Here is a 16719-nt window from a genome sequence, read left to right on the forward strand (position 1 = left end):
GATACATGCTAGGATGGGATCCATGAGAGGTTGTTCACTCTCTGAGGACTGCATCAGTTTATTCCTCCTGTAATATCACCACATGTCTATCCAGCTAACAGCTCTAAGAGCTCTACCCTGCATCCTAATCAGATTACAAATCACCCTGCTGTGTCAGTAGTAATGGACAAAGTGCATGTGGAGCTTGATGTGATGGGTGGACCATAAGACCAGCCTCTTCCACTTTGTACAAAAACATTAATTAAACTACAATAGTATGTACAGTAGAATATTTTTTTTCTTTTTTTTTTTAATAGGTGTTTGTAGTTTATGGGTCCCCATTTATTAAGAATTTCATGATCATTTATTGATTTGTTTTGTTTTATTTTGGGTTTTTTTTATGTGCCAATTACAGTCTTTCTTTTAAAATTAATACATAAAAGTCTGAATACGGTTAGATCCTCCATTGTTCTGAGAATCTGTCAGCACACTGTGACATCTGTTATGAAAGTTGCCAAACAATGATGTAAACTCACATTTCACGTTCGCTCATATTACTTGGCATGTCATGAATCCCAGCTATACTGCATGAAAACAACTTAGACTGAAATGACTAGATGAACAGAGCAAGTGTTGGTGTTTCAAGGAATTGTACGGCAGTATTACTTCCTTTCCTTGGTGGTAGAGCAGGTCGTCCAAAGACTAGAAGGGTGGCGGTTTAAATCCCACTCCCCAGGTCAATCTTCCGCTATGTCCTTGGGCAAGACACTTCACCCCCTTTTACCCCCAGTGTTGGCATCGCCGCTGTATGAAGCCCGTTGGTGTGAATTGGTTGCCCAGTTTCTGTCAGTCTGCTTATGCACCACCACCAAGTATGAGTAAGGAGTGAACTAATAATGGATTCATAGTAAAGATGTAGCATTCTAATTCATTATTATTTAAAAAAAGAGCAAAGGTAAACCCTGTGTATCTTCTGCTGAAGGAGATAAAAAGCAAGTAAGCAAAGCAAAAACGAATATCTGGACACTATTATATGGAGTACCAAACCTGCCATAATAAATAAAAAAATGTGATTTTCCATTGATATATCTATTTATTCATCTATTTTACTTACTTTATTTATATTTCAACATTTATTTCCACAGTACTTTATTATTTTTGTGCCTTTTTTACATTCTCACATCGATTTTTTGTTTCCATATTATTTTATTTTTTCCGTGTTCCTTTTTTATTTCTACAAATACTATTTTTTTCCACATTTATTAATTTATTTTTACTTTTCCACCTTTCCTAATGTACATATATTTACCCTCTCTTCAACATTTTTACTTTTCCTACGTTTCCATCCAGTGTATGCTAATGAGGTGGGCGTTTCTAACCTTGGCCTAAAGCATGATTGGTCTCCTACAAGAATCAGTGTCAACCAATCAGCTCTCACTAAATCGACAGAAAACTTACTGGCTCTGTCTTGGTTCTTTGTCACAGAGTTAACTTTTTAACAACATTAGGAAATAAATTTTTTATTTCCTCATCTATTTTTCATTATGGCAGGTTCAGTTCTCAATACAATTTTAGTCATTCAAGCAAAGAAAATTTCTCACTCAGATGTTAGCTTACATGTCTGTTGAAATCCTGTAAATTTCACCTGAATCTTTTTGTCACACTACAGCTGTCCAGGTGCACATCCTGAAAGCAGACAAAGCCGGCGAATGGTGGAAATTCACCGTCAACATCATCTCGGTCTACAAGCAGGGAGAGAGCCGCATCCGACGCGGAGACCAGCTTTTGTGGGTTCGAGCCAAAGATGTGGCCTGCAAGTGTCCCAAGATCAAGCCTGGGAAGAAGTACCTGCTGCTGGGGAACGATGAGGACTCCCCAGGCCAGAGCGGCGTGGTGGCCGACAAAGGCAGCCTGGTTATCCAGTGGAGGGACACATGGGCACGCAGGCTCAGGAAGTTCCAGCAGCGTGAGAAGAAAGGCAAGTGCAAGAAGCCATAAGTGGAAAGATGGAGGGAATGCTGGAGAGGGAGAGGAATTCAAGAGTAAAGCTGAGCAGGTTATTAGGAAAAAAAAAAATTTAAAAAGAGGTGAGAGAGACAGAGGACCTCGGACGGAGGAGACCATTTATGTCGCTGCTTTTTTGTGTAGAAGCATGAAGAGAATTATTTAGGATGATTTTTTTTTCTAGTGAACTTTTGTTGAAGGAGCTCACCTTGCAGATTTGTTTTTATGGTTTATTTTTATCGAGATTCGTCTTTCTCGTGGATTTGCCGAATTTGCACCTATTACCAGTATATAACATTTGTTTTTTGTCTTTTTTGTTTTTTTTTTTTTGTTGTTGTTTTCATTTTTTTAATCCCAGTATGAAATCATTATATTGTATGTTCTAATTATATGGACATTCTATGATGGTGCAAAAATGACAAAAAGCCACTTAATTACAGCTGCAATGTTGCCTTTGCTAAACGTTTAAGTTTTCTTTCTTGTTAAAAGTATAGTCTGTTTAATCAAAAGTTCTAACTCATCTGACTGAGGTAGGAATATTTTACCAAGATCTGTGCTAGCTGACATATTGTTTAGCCACACACATGCATACCATGATTGGCCTTTTTCTAACTATAAATCTGTCACCTTGCATTTTTATCAGCCAGGACTATTGGACATTTAGAATATGCAATTGGTAGAAAAGGAACAAAGAGAACAGACAGAATGAACAGATGCATTTTTAAATTGTACCTTAAGTCTATATAAAGCAGAAAAATCAGCATTTTTTAGCACATCACAGAAAAATGTAACCACTAAGCTAAATGTGAAATACTCAGTCACAGAGCAAATCAAATTGGGTCTCAAAACCATATAAAAATGTAAGTGTGTCCCCTGAGAACCCTGACTGAAAGATCTCAGATTAGCTTAAATGAGCCACTAAAGTTAATTTTATCCAAAGCTAATTTCTTAGATGTGTAATCACAGACAGACTGTAGATATTAAGATTTTGACCAACTTCCAACTGTGGATTACTTTATATAATATTGTTAAAATTGTTTAACATACATTGTCATGGTGGGTATTCTGGAAAGATTCAACCAGCAAGAAACATCAGAGCAGCAGAAGAAACCCCCGTCACATGTCCAAATCTTGTATCGGAGCACCCATAAATCCCAGCTTCTCTCGGGAAAATGGGAAAATTTAAGACGAGTGTTGGTGGTAATCCTCGACTCTCCTTTAAGCATATACTCACCATAGTTACTCCTAAAACTATTAAATTCAGCGTCACACTAGAAAATTAATCCAGGATCTCTTTTTGTCATTATTCATCTTAAATTTAAGTAGACTGCCCACATTCTGTAAAAATAAAATATCTGTGATGAAAGCAGAACGGTTAGCGAACTAGTTGCCAATCCAGGTCGAAAGCATGGCAGCAGGTCTTTTTTTTTTATTGTATCAGTGTGAGGCGTTAAATACACTTTGCTTACCTTATATACAATGTCATGAAAATGATGTGATTTAAAACCTGCCCAAAAAATTACTGCACAGAAAAATCTGACTGTTTAAGAGCCCAACTTCACAATAAAAGTTCTCAGCCTTATATGCTTCAAGCATCTTTTAACACATGCAGCATGTTTCCATGCAAATCTCTAGTCGACTTTGAGCATAGTTTTTAACTTCCTACCTGACACCCCTCCTCAAATATCTACATAAACCTGCATATAAATGCTTCCCATTTGATACTTAAATGTTCAGTTAACTAAGGTGCTTTTTACATTTGCTTTTTCTTTTCTTTTTTTTTTTTAAATGAGTGGGAGTGCATTACAAAACACTGATTATACTTTCAGTACTTACTGTGATTCTTTTTTCCAGCCTTTACTTCAGAAAACCAGCAGTTTTAACAATCGACTTGAGGAGCAGAGGCGTGTGACATGCTTACATTAATATTCAGAAAACTTTAAATAGTTTGCAAAGTACAGTACTGCAGCAGCAGGTACCATGTCTTCTCGTTGGAATATATAAAAAATATAGTGCATATAAACTTTCACAATTGCAACACAGACAATTATGTGATTCTTTAAAACATGAATTCAGTCATGCTGGCTCTTGAAAAAAAAATACTAAAATAAATAAGATAATGGAGGAAATTAAATATTTAACTGACCTAGGCCTGGATCTGAAAGCTTACACTTAGGAGCAAACAATGAAAAGCACAGCGATGAATCCCAGTAGCAAAGAATAATTAAGCTTAGAGGACCTTAATAGGGGTTAACTCAGATTTTCTCTTGAAATGCACCTCACAGAATCTTTTAATAAACTCAGATACTTTCTACAGTATTATAAGACTGCAGATAAATATCTTCAGTCTTTTGCAAACAAAATGCACAAATGTACATCCAGTAAAAAGGATACCAAGTGACCGGTGAGGAGCTGCAGGCTGCCATTGACCTGCCACGTTAATTCTTTTCACTTTTACAAGGACAAAATCACTTGAAGCCCATCTGATTCAAACCAGTTTGTATGCTGTTTGGTTAGGATTTGGATGGTAAAAACACAGCTCAGGTTCATGAAAAACCCAAAGAATCATCATCATTTGGGTAATTTTTAAAACACAAAGAGAAAAGTGTTTCTGAACAGCTGTAAACGACTACTTGTTTTCTCACAAAACAATGAAAAAGCAAATTTTTTAGTAAAGACAAAGACAAATTAGTTTTCACCATCTCAAACCAGCTTGTGTTTCCAGGGATGTCATTAATGTCTTCCTAGATGGAAATGTGAAAATGAGAGACCAATATTATCTGGATTCAACTGTTAGATTAATGATGAGCTGCAGTACCTCCAAATTTTCCTTGATTTTAAGTTTAATTTTTCTAATCAGAAATATTTTAACTATTTCATCCAGCTAAAAACTCTACATGCTAGTGGCTTCATCAAACAGATGAAATGTACAGTAAACTCCTGCCCTCTGTTAGTTAAACCTACACTGTTTTTGATGTATTTCTTTTTATTTTTTGGCACATTGTAACCTGTAATCACACGTCTGTCGTCTCTGTAGCCTCATGCTGTAAATTTTACATCTGTCTTTGGAGCAATGGTTCGACAAGCTTCCAGATGAAACGCCATAAACACACGTCAAAGCGATGCTTTGTGTCCATACTATGAATTGTAAATGTTTTCGTCACCATTGCAAAGACTTTTAGCAATGTTGTTTTACAATGCCTACTAATATATTATGGTTATTATATATGAATATATTTAATGACACAAGACATTGTGGATTTTATTGTCTTCAACTTTTTTTATTTTTACTTGTTTGTGGTTGTTTAGATCATTGATTTTAAAGAAGGAAAAAAAAACTACTGAACACACCAACTTGGTAGAACTAAATTCAGATTTTCAGTTGAAATAAACTCTTGTTACATTGGGAAAAAAGCCTCTGTTGCCTTGAATTGTATTTTTTTATTCATTTATTTGTGGCATATAACCAGTTTTTCTCCATTTTACTGGTGGTCGATTCAAGTCCAGCAGGAAAAATATTATGAGGATTTCATAATGGAAAGTATGAACAAGCTACTAGTGCACTAAAGGTCCACCCCAGCAAAAAAAGACATGTTAAAAACACTCCGGTCCTCCAGAGAGACAAGCAAACAGAGTACGGTGTAAACGCAGACAGACAGGAATCCAGTGGCTATTAAATGGAAATGTCATTTATGAGAAATTACAAGCGGAATTGATTTACAAGGAAGGAAAAGAGCCATGTTAGTAACACAGTCGAGCTGTTTGTTTTGGCTACAAGCGCTTCTATAAACATTATAAAATCCAAACAAAATTATAGCATTACAGCTGCTACAGCAATGCATGGGTAAATATAAGTGAGTGTGAATATTGCAAAGCTTGCAGAGTTACTGTACCCAATGTAAACCTCAAGACGACCACAGACAGACTTATGAGAGGAAAGCTCCTGCTTCCTGCGGGAGGTCCTACAGTTAGGTCAACATTCCCTACAGGCCTGGCTAAAAATATTTTTCAAATTACTTACAAACTGCCAAATAACTTAACATTTTGATGATTAATTATTTTAATGAACAACCATTAAAGAAGATGATTTACACACACGCAGAAAATGTCACCAGCACGCTTTACTGATGACTTAGGTATAAAAACAAATCTGTGCATCTAAATAACCGAGTCTTCATTTCACATTTCCATTGTCAGACAGTCAGGTCCAGTAACCAGAAGGGTTAATGAGAGACAGCTTTTAAATGAGAGTCTGTGTCTGGTTTTTAAGTAGTTTTCTGCCCAAACACTGGTATTACAGCAGTCCAACGCAAATCCATGATTGTCCTTCAAGCGTCGTCGGCTACACCGGCCACACGGCGACCACTATGATGGCGATCAGAAGCAGGACAATCACCACCAGCATCCCTGTGAGGAGAAAGAGAAAAAAATGGATGAAGCCAAATCCTGTTACAACTTAAAACTTCATCTACCATAGGTGTTTCAAACATATGGCCCAGGGGCCAAAAGTGGGCCGCCAGAGGGTCCAATCCACAGAGCCAGCCAGCTGTTCCATGTTGCCTTTAGACACCTCGATGCCTCGCCGCATGCCTTAAAAATTTTAACATAATTAATTACATAAATTAGTTACTGCTGTTAACATGTTGTTTTTTTGACAGCCTTGAATATTTTATAAATAAAATCCAATATTTGATTAAATTCTCTCTCTTTATACTATATATATATATATATATATATATATATATATATATATATATATAATTTTATTGTATATTAGAAATATGTTCAAATAAATTTTTTTAAATACATAAATGAAATTTATATAAAAATGTAATATTTAAGTGTAACAGGCAAGATGTTGTTGAAAGACATTTTCTTTTCCAAATATATATATATATATATATATATATATATATATATATATATATATATATATATATATATATATATATATACCATAGAGTTCGGTAATTTCTAAGTTGCTAGAGTGTCTCAACTGACTTCACTGCACAGAAATGTTTCTGCCGAGATCATGTAGCAGCGTATCACTTGAGAATCAGAGATCTGAAGTTCATTTAGATGAGGTCAGCCTCTCATGCTGACATTTTGTGATCTTACTTTGTGATAATCCTTTGTAATAAAACCTTTATAGCACAACAAAAAACATTAACTAAAAAGCTGAAATGGTAACCGTCATGCAGCAGAGAAACCCTGATTTGAGACAGACTCAGAGAAGGAGGGAAGTTCATCCCATTTAGAAGAGGCACGAAGTCCACATACCTCACGACTAATTTTTAAAACCCTTGATCTAACACGAGAACAATGTGCCCATCCCCTCGCAGGAGAGCACCAGTATTCTCTTGATGACTTAATGCCATTTACATGCGTTCAGTGGTCACAAAAGCTTTATTGCCACAGATTGCGCGTCTGTGATGGGCATATGTTTCTGATTCTGTCTTCAGAGGATAATCATTGTTTTCACTGATACTATGGCAGCGGAGAAAAATGTGCAAAAGCTCACTCACACTTCATCAAAGTGCTTTACCCTGAGGAACTGAAAATATTACAGTTTTTATTACAGTCACCACCCTGGAAAAAAGTTCGACAATTGATTACAGTCCACCACAGGTATAGATTTTTTATCCTCAGTGAAACAGATGTACATCCCTCACACACAAGTTTGGTTGAGTTACTGGGACTGTATTTGATACTGGTATTTTGCCAAATACTTCCTTCCCATCACAACAAGGTCAGAGCTGAGGGAGAGGTATGAACATAAAACCTGGTGGCGGTAAAGAATGGGGGGGGGGGGGGTCCATAATGGTATAAAATGCGCTTCAAGAGCAATCTTGTCTGAAGAGATTTTGACAAAAAAGCTAAACTTTTTCATATTTGTTCTGACTTGTCCTATACAGTCTAAAAAACGTTGGGAGGATAGCACAACAGAACAGAATCAGAAGAAAAGAGGGAAATACAAAAGCAAAGAAAGACAAAAGAAAGAATCACCACAGAATATTAATGAAGTGGAGTGGGACCAATTTTCAGACTGGAAGACTGGAATTTATCGATTTGAATCAATTCAGATTTAATAAATACAATATTGATTCATAAAATCTGGAGATAGATTTTTTTATATGTCCTCTTTTCTGGAAACGTGACCCTACTCTCGCATGACTTACCGAGGCTCAGCGAGATCTTAGCATATACACACACACAACTGTTTCCAGTGTCGCCTCCGTCCAAAATCAGCTTCTCTTGTCGAAATGTCAAACTTATGCTGCCATGTTCCACAACAGGAAGTGATGTCACCACACACGTATGTACTTTGAAATAAATCCGACATGGTGATTTAAAGTCATATTTCTGCTAGAACAGGTGTACGCTTCATCATTTTATCAAAACGTAAACAGGCTGATGCTATTTATCTGATTTACATGATGCCATGTCATAGCTGCTCTCTGTGTCCACAGCAGCGAGCACACAGACACGTGCGTGCACACAGGTGATCCCGTTTCTGTCAGCTGACAGAGTGCACATGTCGGAAAACACGTCAACAAGCTCAGGCAGGTGAAGATGGAAGCATCCTGCTCCAGTCAGGATGGAAAGTGAGATGGGGTATTTCTCCGGCTTCAGGGTTACAGCGATAGCATCATGGTCGTCATGGGAACGCATACAGCTGAACAAGCTGCAGTTTACGTCATTCTAGGAATTTCTGAATTACGGCTTTATATGGATCCAGTATTCTTTGTAGGTTTTATTAACGTCAACGTGTTATCTGAGATATCTGATTACTCCCAGACTACTAATTTTAACTGTCAAGTAAATGTGTTTTATAAAATAGTTATCTGAGAATGTCAGTAACATTCAAGAAAATGGATAGTTTTACACAATTAGCTGTATATAAATTGATGTTGAATCAGATTTGATCTAAACTGAATCTAAATAGGCTGTAGTCAGCACAGTCTAAACTGCATGCTGGCATGTGTAGATTTTTGTTTGATCCACTGTCACTGTCAGTGAACATGAGTATATTAATTTCAGTCAATGTTATCATGATGGCTTTTGACTGCTGCTGAGCCAGAGAGCCTCCTAACCTGTTCTTTGTAAACTTCAGTGCTAAGAAGTACCATAAAACTTTTAATAATACTGAAAGGCCTTGTTTAATGATTATAAATATGTGCAACCCCTGAACACCAGTCAAAACCATTCACCTTTTGTCTGTGTTTCTACTAAACAATACCTTACAATTAGTATTCTATCTTGGTATCCAGTCGGATTTGTCATGACTTATTTTTGGGTATGTCGTCATTCTCAGTAATGTATTGCTTTATTTGTAGTTTAAAAGCAAAAACGCTTTTTTTTGTTTTTCAGAAGCCCCAGTAAGCCTGTGCAGGCAAACAGCCTTGCGAATACCGTGGACATCATTAACACTAGTGTGGTAATCTCTCTCTCTCTCTCTCTGTATATTATATTGTTTAACAACAATTTAAACCACAAACTTTGTCAGGCAGTCATTGGATGTGGAAAACGTTTGCCAAGGTCACATTCAGCCAGTATTTCCATCCTTCTTCTCGAACGACATAAAAGAGAAGATTTTAAACAACTTGCTCCTCCGGCTGGTCGGACAGCTGTCAGTGGTCCCCTCGCTGACATTTAAGCCCTTTTTATTTACTGTTTTTTTTTTTATTTTATTCTTGAGTGTTTTTCCCACAGGTAAAGAGACAAGGCATGATGAATTACTCGTATCTTTGCCAAGATGGGGCACAGCTTAAAGGGGCTCCGGTGTCTTTTTATGTCTTGTTTTAGCTTTACACTCATCTCTGTTTTGTCTCTTTAGCTTCTTGTAGCAAACAAAAGTATTCATGGCTGACCGTCTCTTCCTCTTCATGCTGTCCATTTGTTGAGCAGGAAGATGTTCAAGATGCACTATAGGTGTTATCACTTTCTGAGACAGAACCTCGCCCTCTAATAACTTACCCGTGTGGGCATAATATAAATGTCAAAACACAGAGAAATACTTGTGATGACTTTTTAAAAGCTTCTAACCTAAGCAAATACACATTGAAATTCACAGCAATTATCTCCAGTAAAGTGGATTCAGACGTCAGAATTCCATTGACCCATATCCAACATTTGTCAGTACTGCAATCTCTCGCATCATAGCAACATGAGAATTAAAGGCTAACACATGCATGCATATCAAGTGAGCAAAGCTCCCACATTCTTTAGCATCACATTATAGTGAGTCATGGAGCCACAGCTGACACCCACACTGACCCTCACCCTCCTGCTCTCTCTGGACCGTCCCCATCTGCCCCAGTAACTAAACAAGCTACTCCTGACCCTCAGAGGGCCTCTAGAGACTAATGACAAAGATGGCGCTTGCTTTCCAAGTAGATTTGGGCTCTGCTGTGACAGTGATGCTGAGGGAGGTAGTTGGTGTGTGCTGACAGACTGACCACCCAGGAGTTTGTGGAGGCCCCAGTCTGGGTTCATCCCATCTTAGCAATTTTCAAACACATCAGTAAGAGAAATCACAAAGAGAAGCGATAATTGGTGAGACCCCTGAGCAGACAGAGACAACCCCAGAGCCTCCCTCACAACTCCCATCATGCCCTCTGCTCAAAGTTCAAAGACCTTTTGGACCACAAAGGCGAAGATGACCTCCAAAGGAAGAGGACAAATTTTATGGTAACAAGATTAATGTGGTGCTGTTCTTTTCTCACAACGAGGCTGAGGATGATAAAAAAAACAACACTTTTAAGGGTTGCTGTCTGTCTTGTTAGAATTATTATCATATTATTACTGTTTTCCTTGTTTCATTTTTATTTTCTAAATGCATTTTTCTCTCTACAGACTTGTCGTGTGGTCATGATGGTGCATCCTGGTTTTCTTAGTTCCACTGTTGAGATTTCATACTTTCATAATCTTAATAAAATTGTAAAATATCAGATTTGCTTCCAGATGATATGATGTGCTAGACAATAACTAGCCATATAAGAAAGGAACAACAGACAATGAACAACAGCTTGTATTACATTTCCTTCCCCCTACAATGTACAAACAGATTAGACTACTCTTTATTTACATAAAAAAAAAAACATCAGAGAAATGTTGAAAGAAGAAAAGTAAAGTTACAACATAAGTTTTAAAGCGAAGCTAGAAGGTGAATTAACTGTTCAGCTACAGCTCACATGGAACAAAATCAAAGGTCATCAAAAACTGTTTCTCTTGGTATCTCTCTTACTCTCTTACAATGAGTCACTTATATCTACTTGACTTGGGTCCACATACATGACAACTTCTATATTTGTGCCAATATTTCTACTACGGTGTCTCTGAATGGACACACAACTCTGTGTGAAGTGGGAGCCCTCTGAGCTTTAAAACTGCTGCACCAGCTTTGTTTGACAGGGATTACAGCACCATTTTGGATAAGTAAAACCGTAAAAGGCACATAGAAGAAGACAGTACACATGTACGCAATTCTGAAGTAGTTACTTAGGGGCTGAGTTATGACGAGGGCAAAACTGCTGCGCTATTTAACATTTGCTGCGCAGTTTTGCTCTGGTTATGTTTCTACGATTAGCGCCTGATCTATTAAGACTGCTCCTGTTATCATTTGCGGAGCAAACAGCAGTATTTAAATGAGGATTTAGCGGCGCTGTTTGCTCTGTCATGTAAGGTTCTGGAGAGCAAGGAAACCGCAAACGCAAAATTAACTTTTATCCGATAGAAGTTGAGACAAATAAAGGAGACAAATAAAAATATTGCGGAAGTCGAGGAAAAAAATCTAAATGTCACCAGAAATGCTGCAATATAGTTTCATATTCAAGTTCAATTTATTTATAAGGCACACTAACAACAACCTTTAGGAACCAAGGTATTGTACATATAAAAACATGCAAGGAACAAATAAGAAATAATAAAGGTTTAAAAGCTATAAAGAAATAATAATAATAATAATAATAATAATAATAATAATAATAATAATAATAATAAAAGACAGGCATGATAAAGTCTTTAAACTTATCCAGCAATTCTAATATTGCAACGCTGGATCGTCTCCACAATCCTCTTCTCTGGCATTCTAAATATATTAATATAATAGAAAAAAATGCATTATCTTAGTCGCCTTTCATGGTGTCTGTGCCTCCTCCTTAAAATTATTACTGCAGCCATTGCGCGTATACTGTTGTGCCAATTAGCACCTGCTTTTCAGAAACGCTATTTTTAGAGCAAACATAAACACCGCAAACTATTTGCGGGCTACATGAATCCCACTGCTGCGCAAACCAGATTTATTTGCATAGTCTCCTCCCACTAATGTGCACTTTCTGGCCGGAACGCCCATAATGCATATGCAGTAGCTTCAGAAACGCAAAGTGGAGAGCGGCGCAGTTTTGCCAGGATAACTGACGCAGTTCCATGTTTGCGGCTTTGATAGATAAGCTTGGGCCGATTTTAGCGGAGCAAAGCCGTCTGCACCTGTTTTAGTACACGCAAAGCGTTAATAGATCAGGGCCTTAGAGTACAATCATCATTGCACCTGAGTAGGGCTGCTCGATTACGGGAAAAATGATAATCACGATTATTTTGATTGAAATTGAGATCTTGATTATTTAACACATGGGGCATGGTGACATTTGAAGTGTTTACTGTGGTAATACAGACTAGTTTCTTTCCACCAGGTCCCCATAGCTATTGTTTGTCTCAGACCAGCAGCTATGTTCCGCCTGGTGTGATCTGGAAAAAATAGTCTGGAGACATTTCGTTTTCACGTTGAAATCAGCGTCAATAAAATGTAGCGCAACATTTCTATACGGCTCTGGTGTGGCTTCACCACAGGTCTGTAGCGGTGGCGAAACATCGGACTGTCACCACGTCTTTCACAACACCCTCACTACACTCATCATACAGGGCAGAGAGAGACAGTCCACTAAAATGGTGTTGAGATGGCAGTGATGCCGTTTGTCCAAAGTGTTGATGAGTTTCTTAAATCCCGGATTGTTCACTGTGTTAATTGAGAAAAAAAGTTCTGTTTATAACGTTTGTCTCTCTGTGACTCACAAAAATGAAACATTTTTCTATTTTTTTGTGTTGCGTCACAAGCCCCCGTGTGCACGTCTGCGTGCACGAACGCAATATTTTACATGCATGACTGTCGCCTGTCGCTTGGCTGGAAGAGGGCAGCGATTTTGGCTTCCTCGCGCAAGTTTACATAGAAAATGATGGAGAAGGAGCGACGCCGCCTCCTGTGTGTCCAGGTGTCTGCAACTCGTTCTGAATAAAACTAAAGCAGTCGGGGCGGTAGGAGGAGTCAGTAGCAAAGCGCTGCAATGCCAGCTGCGCTCGATTTGAAAACAGCACAAAAAATAATCGGACCATTTCATTTTTATGATCGTTGAAAACCCAGATCGTAATTGCGATTAAAATTCAATTAATTGCCCAGCCCTACACCTGAGGCCAAAACAAGTGTTTGTATGGAAAAATTTTGACCATGGACTACCGTATATTCATCAGTGTGCTTGGTATTTGAAGTCATTTCTATGCCCATCTTTTTTTATTATTAATTTTTATTACTAATTCTCAACTCTTGTTCCTGGTTAGGCCTTTCTACACTATATTAAAAGATAGTGATACATCACAAAACCTATATAAAAACTTAACCTATGCACACAACACCAAATCTATAATTCCTTCACACACACATGCAGTGCTATTTACAAATGGGTAAAGTTTTGTTTGTTTTTTTTAGCCAGGACTCAAGCCTAGAGGTGAAGGTTTTAAACTCAGATATGGTCTTGAGTTCAGTCGGTAATGAATTCCATAGCTTTGCACTTTTGTAAGAAAAGGCAGACGGACTAAATGAAGTTCTGCAGTCTGGAAATTTACGGTTCTGGTTGATGGAACCGCTGGTGACTCTATTGCTATTCTGTCTCTGAACAAATTAACCAAGTGGCTCTGGTGCTAAATTATTAATACATTTAAATAATAATTTGAGAAAGCACAAGTCACCAAAACTTGCAAAGCTTAGCAATTTATACTTCTCAACAATTTTGTATAACTGGCTTTACCACTAGATGTCAAACGTACACACTGTACCTTTCAAGCATCTCAGGAGAAGTGTTTGAACAGTAAAACTATGAGCTTCTGAGTTGTTTCAAAGTACACTGACATTTGTTATGAACGTTTCTGGACCTGAATCTGCTCTGGATACTGCTTCTCATGAACATAGTTTCCAGACCAACTCCACGCCATTTGTTTTACGACGCCCCGCTGCATGCCAGAAACTGGATAACACACCATTACACATTAACCATTAATCTACAATTTTTGTTTTGTTATGTTATTTAAGAAATTTATGGTACAACACAGATGAATATCTAAAAAGAAAATGCTGCATGCTTGGCTGCTTAGAGAAAAACAACAGGATGACAGCTGATGTAGAGTTAGTGAGTGACAACCAATAACTGGGCTTGTCCCGTTTTCCATCATGTTAGCTTTGCTTGGATCAGTCTGTAAAATTATCAACATACAGGTTTATCATCATAAAAAAACAACAAAAAAAACAAGGATCATTACTTTTCCTGCTCGGTGCAGGTTGTGAAATACAAGAGCTGCGTTGCGCAGTATAGCTAACATGTGACTAGTAAAAGAAACAAAGAGGAAGAATAAGGCACAATGTATTTAATGGCTGCACAGACACCCACCGTATGCTGCCTTTTTTAATGTCTCTTTCTGAGAATGTACATCTTCTCCACCATCGCCATGTTTTCTTTGGTCTGAAACTGACATCAGAACTTGGAGGTGAACTCTAAAATCTGTGCAGGTCTGGTGGATGTATTGCCCAACATGTTGACAAAAAGGACGCACGATGTTGGCAGACGTCTGACGTTTGAAGCGGATGAACTGATTTACATACGTAAAAGCATGCATAAATCAGCCATTAGCATGACGATATATTACATGTATGGCCATGCATGTGCAGGCTTCAGACAAAGATTTGTTTTTACAACACTGGTGTTACAACTTACAACTGTAGGGGGAGCCCTAGAGCATCAGAAAAACTTAATTTACTTTATCTGCAGGTAGATGTACTTGTAAACGTTTTTGTAACGTTTTTATCCAGTGGTTGCAATCTGCACCAAACTAATGGCTTGATGTTTCTTGCCATCCACCGAGCAATGCTGGTTTCATTTAATATATTTACATTTTCTACCTGAAAACTTAGTGAGCTGCCACTAAGTTCCCCTGTTGATAAAACACAAAAGTTCCAACATTCAGCTGATAATTTGACAGGTTGACAAACCAGAAGCATCATATATGTCTGCACTCTTCACATGTTAACCAGGAGTAAACTGTTTTCCCTGAAGCCCTGACAAAAATGAGCTTTGGAAATGGTTTAAATATTTACAGATATCGTGACTCCCCAGTCCCAGAGAAAGCACAGATGCAGAAACATCATCAGTGAGATGTATATAACTTGAAACAAGCCTTTCGTCCCATCTCAAACATATTCACCCGCCATTTCTGGTTTCAAACTGTGCAGCATGTTAATACAACAGAAACAGCAACCAGAAGGAAAGATCTCACTGACTTAACTTACAAAAATTTTAAAGTTACAATTCTCCATCAAGCTCAATGAGTGTTTCCACGGCAACCCCTAACAACTATAGACTCTGTGAACTAATCCTACCCTCCATCCAAGACTCATCCACAGCCTTTTTGGATGCCCCTTCCAAACAGAGATACCTACTTAGAATGCAGGCCACTGCTGGGATTTATGGGGCTCCTAAAGTGGCCCTCTACAACCTGAGGATTAGTTTTGCTGAGTGGGGTACTCTTGAGCTGATATTGTCAAATGGTGATGCCCCAACTCACATTACACTCCAAGAGATCTCTTGGCCCTGAAGACTAATCTGCCACACTAATCCACCTAAACTCAAAGCCACTCCTCAGTTTCCGCCAACATCAGCTAAAGCCAGTGGTAATGACTGAGAATCAGGCTCGTCCACTTACTCTGTAGTGACAGCAGAGGATTAGAGGTTAAAAAATGAAGAAAAACAAAATGTATTCATGACTGGATGTAGTTTAAAACGACACACAATATCTAACTTTCTGTATGAAATCCCATCCAATTCACTTTTCTCTGTAGCTATGGATCCACGTTCTTCTCATACTTCAGTATGGCTCTGGCTGAATGTGTGAGACTGTTTTTGTCTTGCTGAAGAATAAAAAACCAGAATGAGAAACATGCCCTCCAGGTTAGAGGCCTTGTCCCTTGGGACTAAAATGGCTACTACCCGTCTACCAGTGGGGTAGTGACAACAATTTAATTCAGTTCAGCTTCATTTGTATAGCACCAATTCACAACAAAGTCATCTCAAGGCACTTTACAGACTATCAATTTAGGCCAATCCAATAAAAATCCACATTAGTTTAATTTATAATCACTGTGTTCACACAAGCCAATAAATAAAAGAAAATGCAGTGCAGTTTAAAGTTTAAGGGAGAGCCAGGACAAGTTCACCTAATGTTCTGTAAGAGTGGTGGTGAGTGGTAACTAAAAGCCTGAATGGGACATCATGATTCAGCTGGTGGACTGGGACACAGTTTGTTTTTTGTTGTTTTTGTTTGGGGTTTTTTTTTTTTTTTAGAACTGCAGTCTGTATGCTGTTGTGTATGGGTATTTGTAGTTTTAGGACACAGGAGGATTGCTACAGGACATAAACT

The 16719-nt window shown here is 38.0% G+C and overlaps 2 protein-coding genes across 3 annotated transcripts in view; one reads left to right on the plus strand and one right to left on the minus strand.

Moving 5' to 3' along the window:
* The window catches only part of ntn1a (netrin 1a), a 76376-nt gene extending 74069 nt beyond the window's left edge, over window positions 1–2307 (plus strand). For both annotated transcript variants that reach the window (XM_041982057.1, XM_041982056.1), the window contains one exon: window positions 1649–2307. In XM_041982057.1, coding sequence (XP_041837991.1) covers window positions 1649–1977 — 329 coding nt within the window. In that variant the 3' untranslated portion in view covers window positions 1978–2307. The remainder of the gene's footprint in view (window positions 1–1648) is intronic.
* Window positions 2308–4838: 2531 nt separating this feature from the next.
* Window positions 4839–16719, minus strand: part of stx8 (syntaxin 8) — a 58531-nt gene continuing 46650 nt past the window's right edge. Inside the window, exon 8 of the mRNA XM_041982070.1 lies at window positions 4839–6390. Within this exon, the coding sequence (XP_041838004.1) occupies window positions 6326–6390 (65 nt within the window). The 3' untranslated portion in view covers window positions 4839–6325. The remainder of the gene's footprint in view (window positions 6391–16719) is intronic.

This window comes from Melanotaenia boesemani, chromosome 4, assembly GCF_017639745.1.
Source record: "Melanotaenia boesemani isolate fMelBoe1 chromosome 4, fMelBoe1.pri, whole genome shotgun sequence".
NCBI lineage: Eukaryota > Metazoa > Chordata > Actinopteri > Atheriniformes > Melanotaeniidae > Melanotaenia > Melanotaenia boesemani.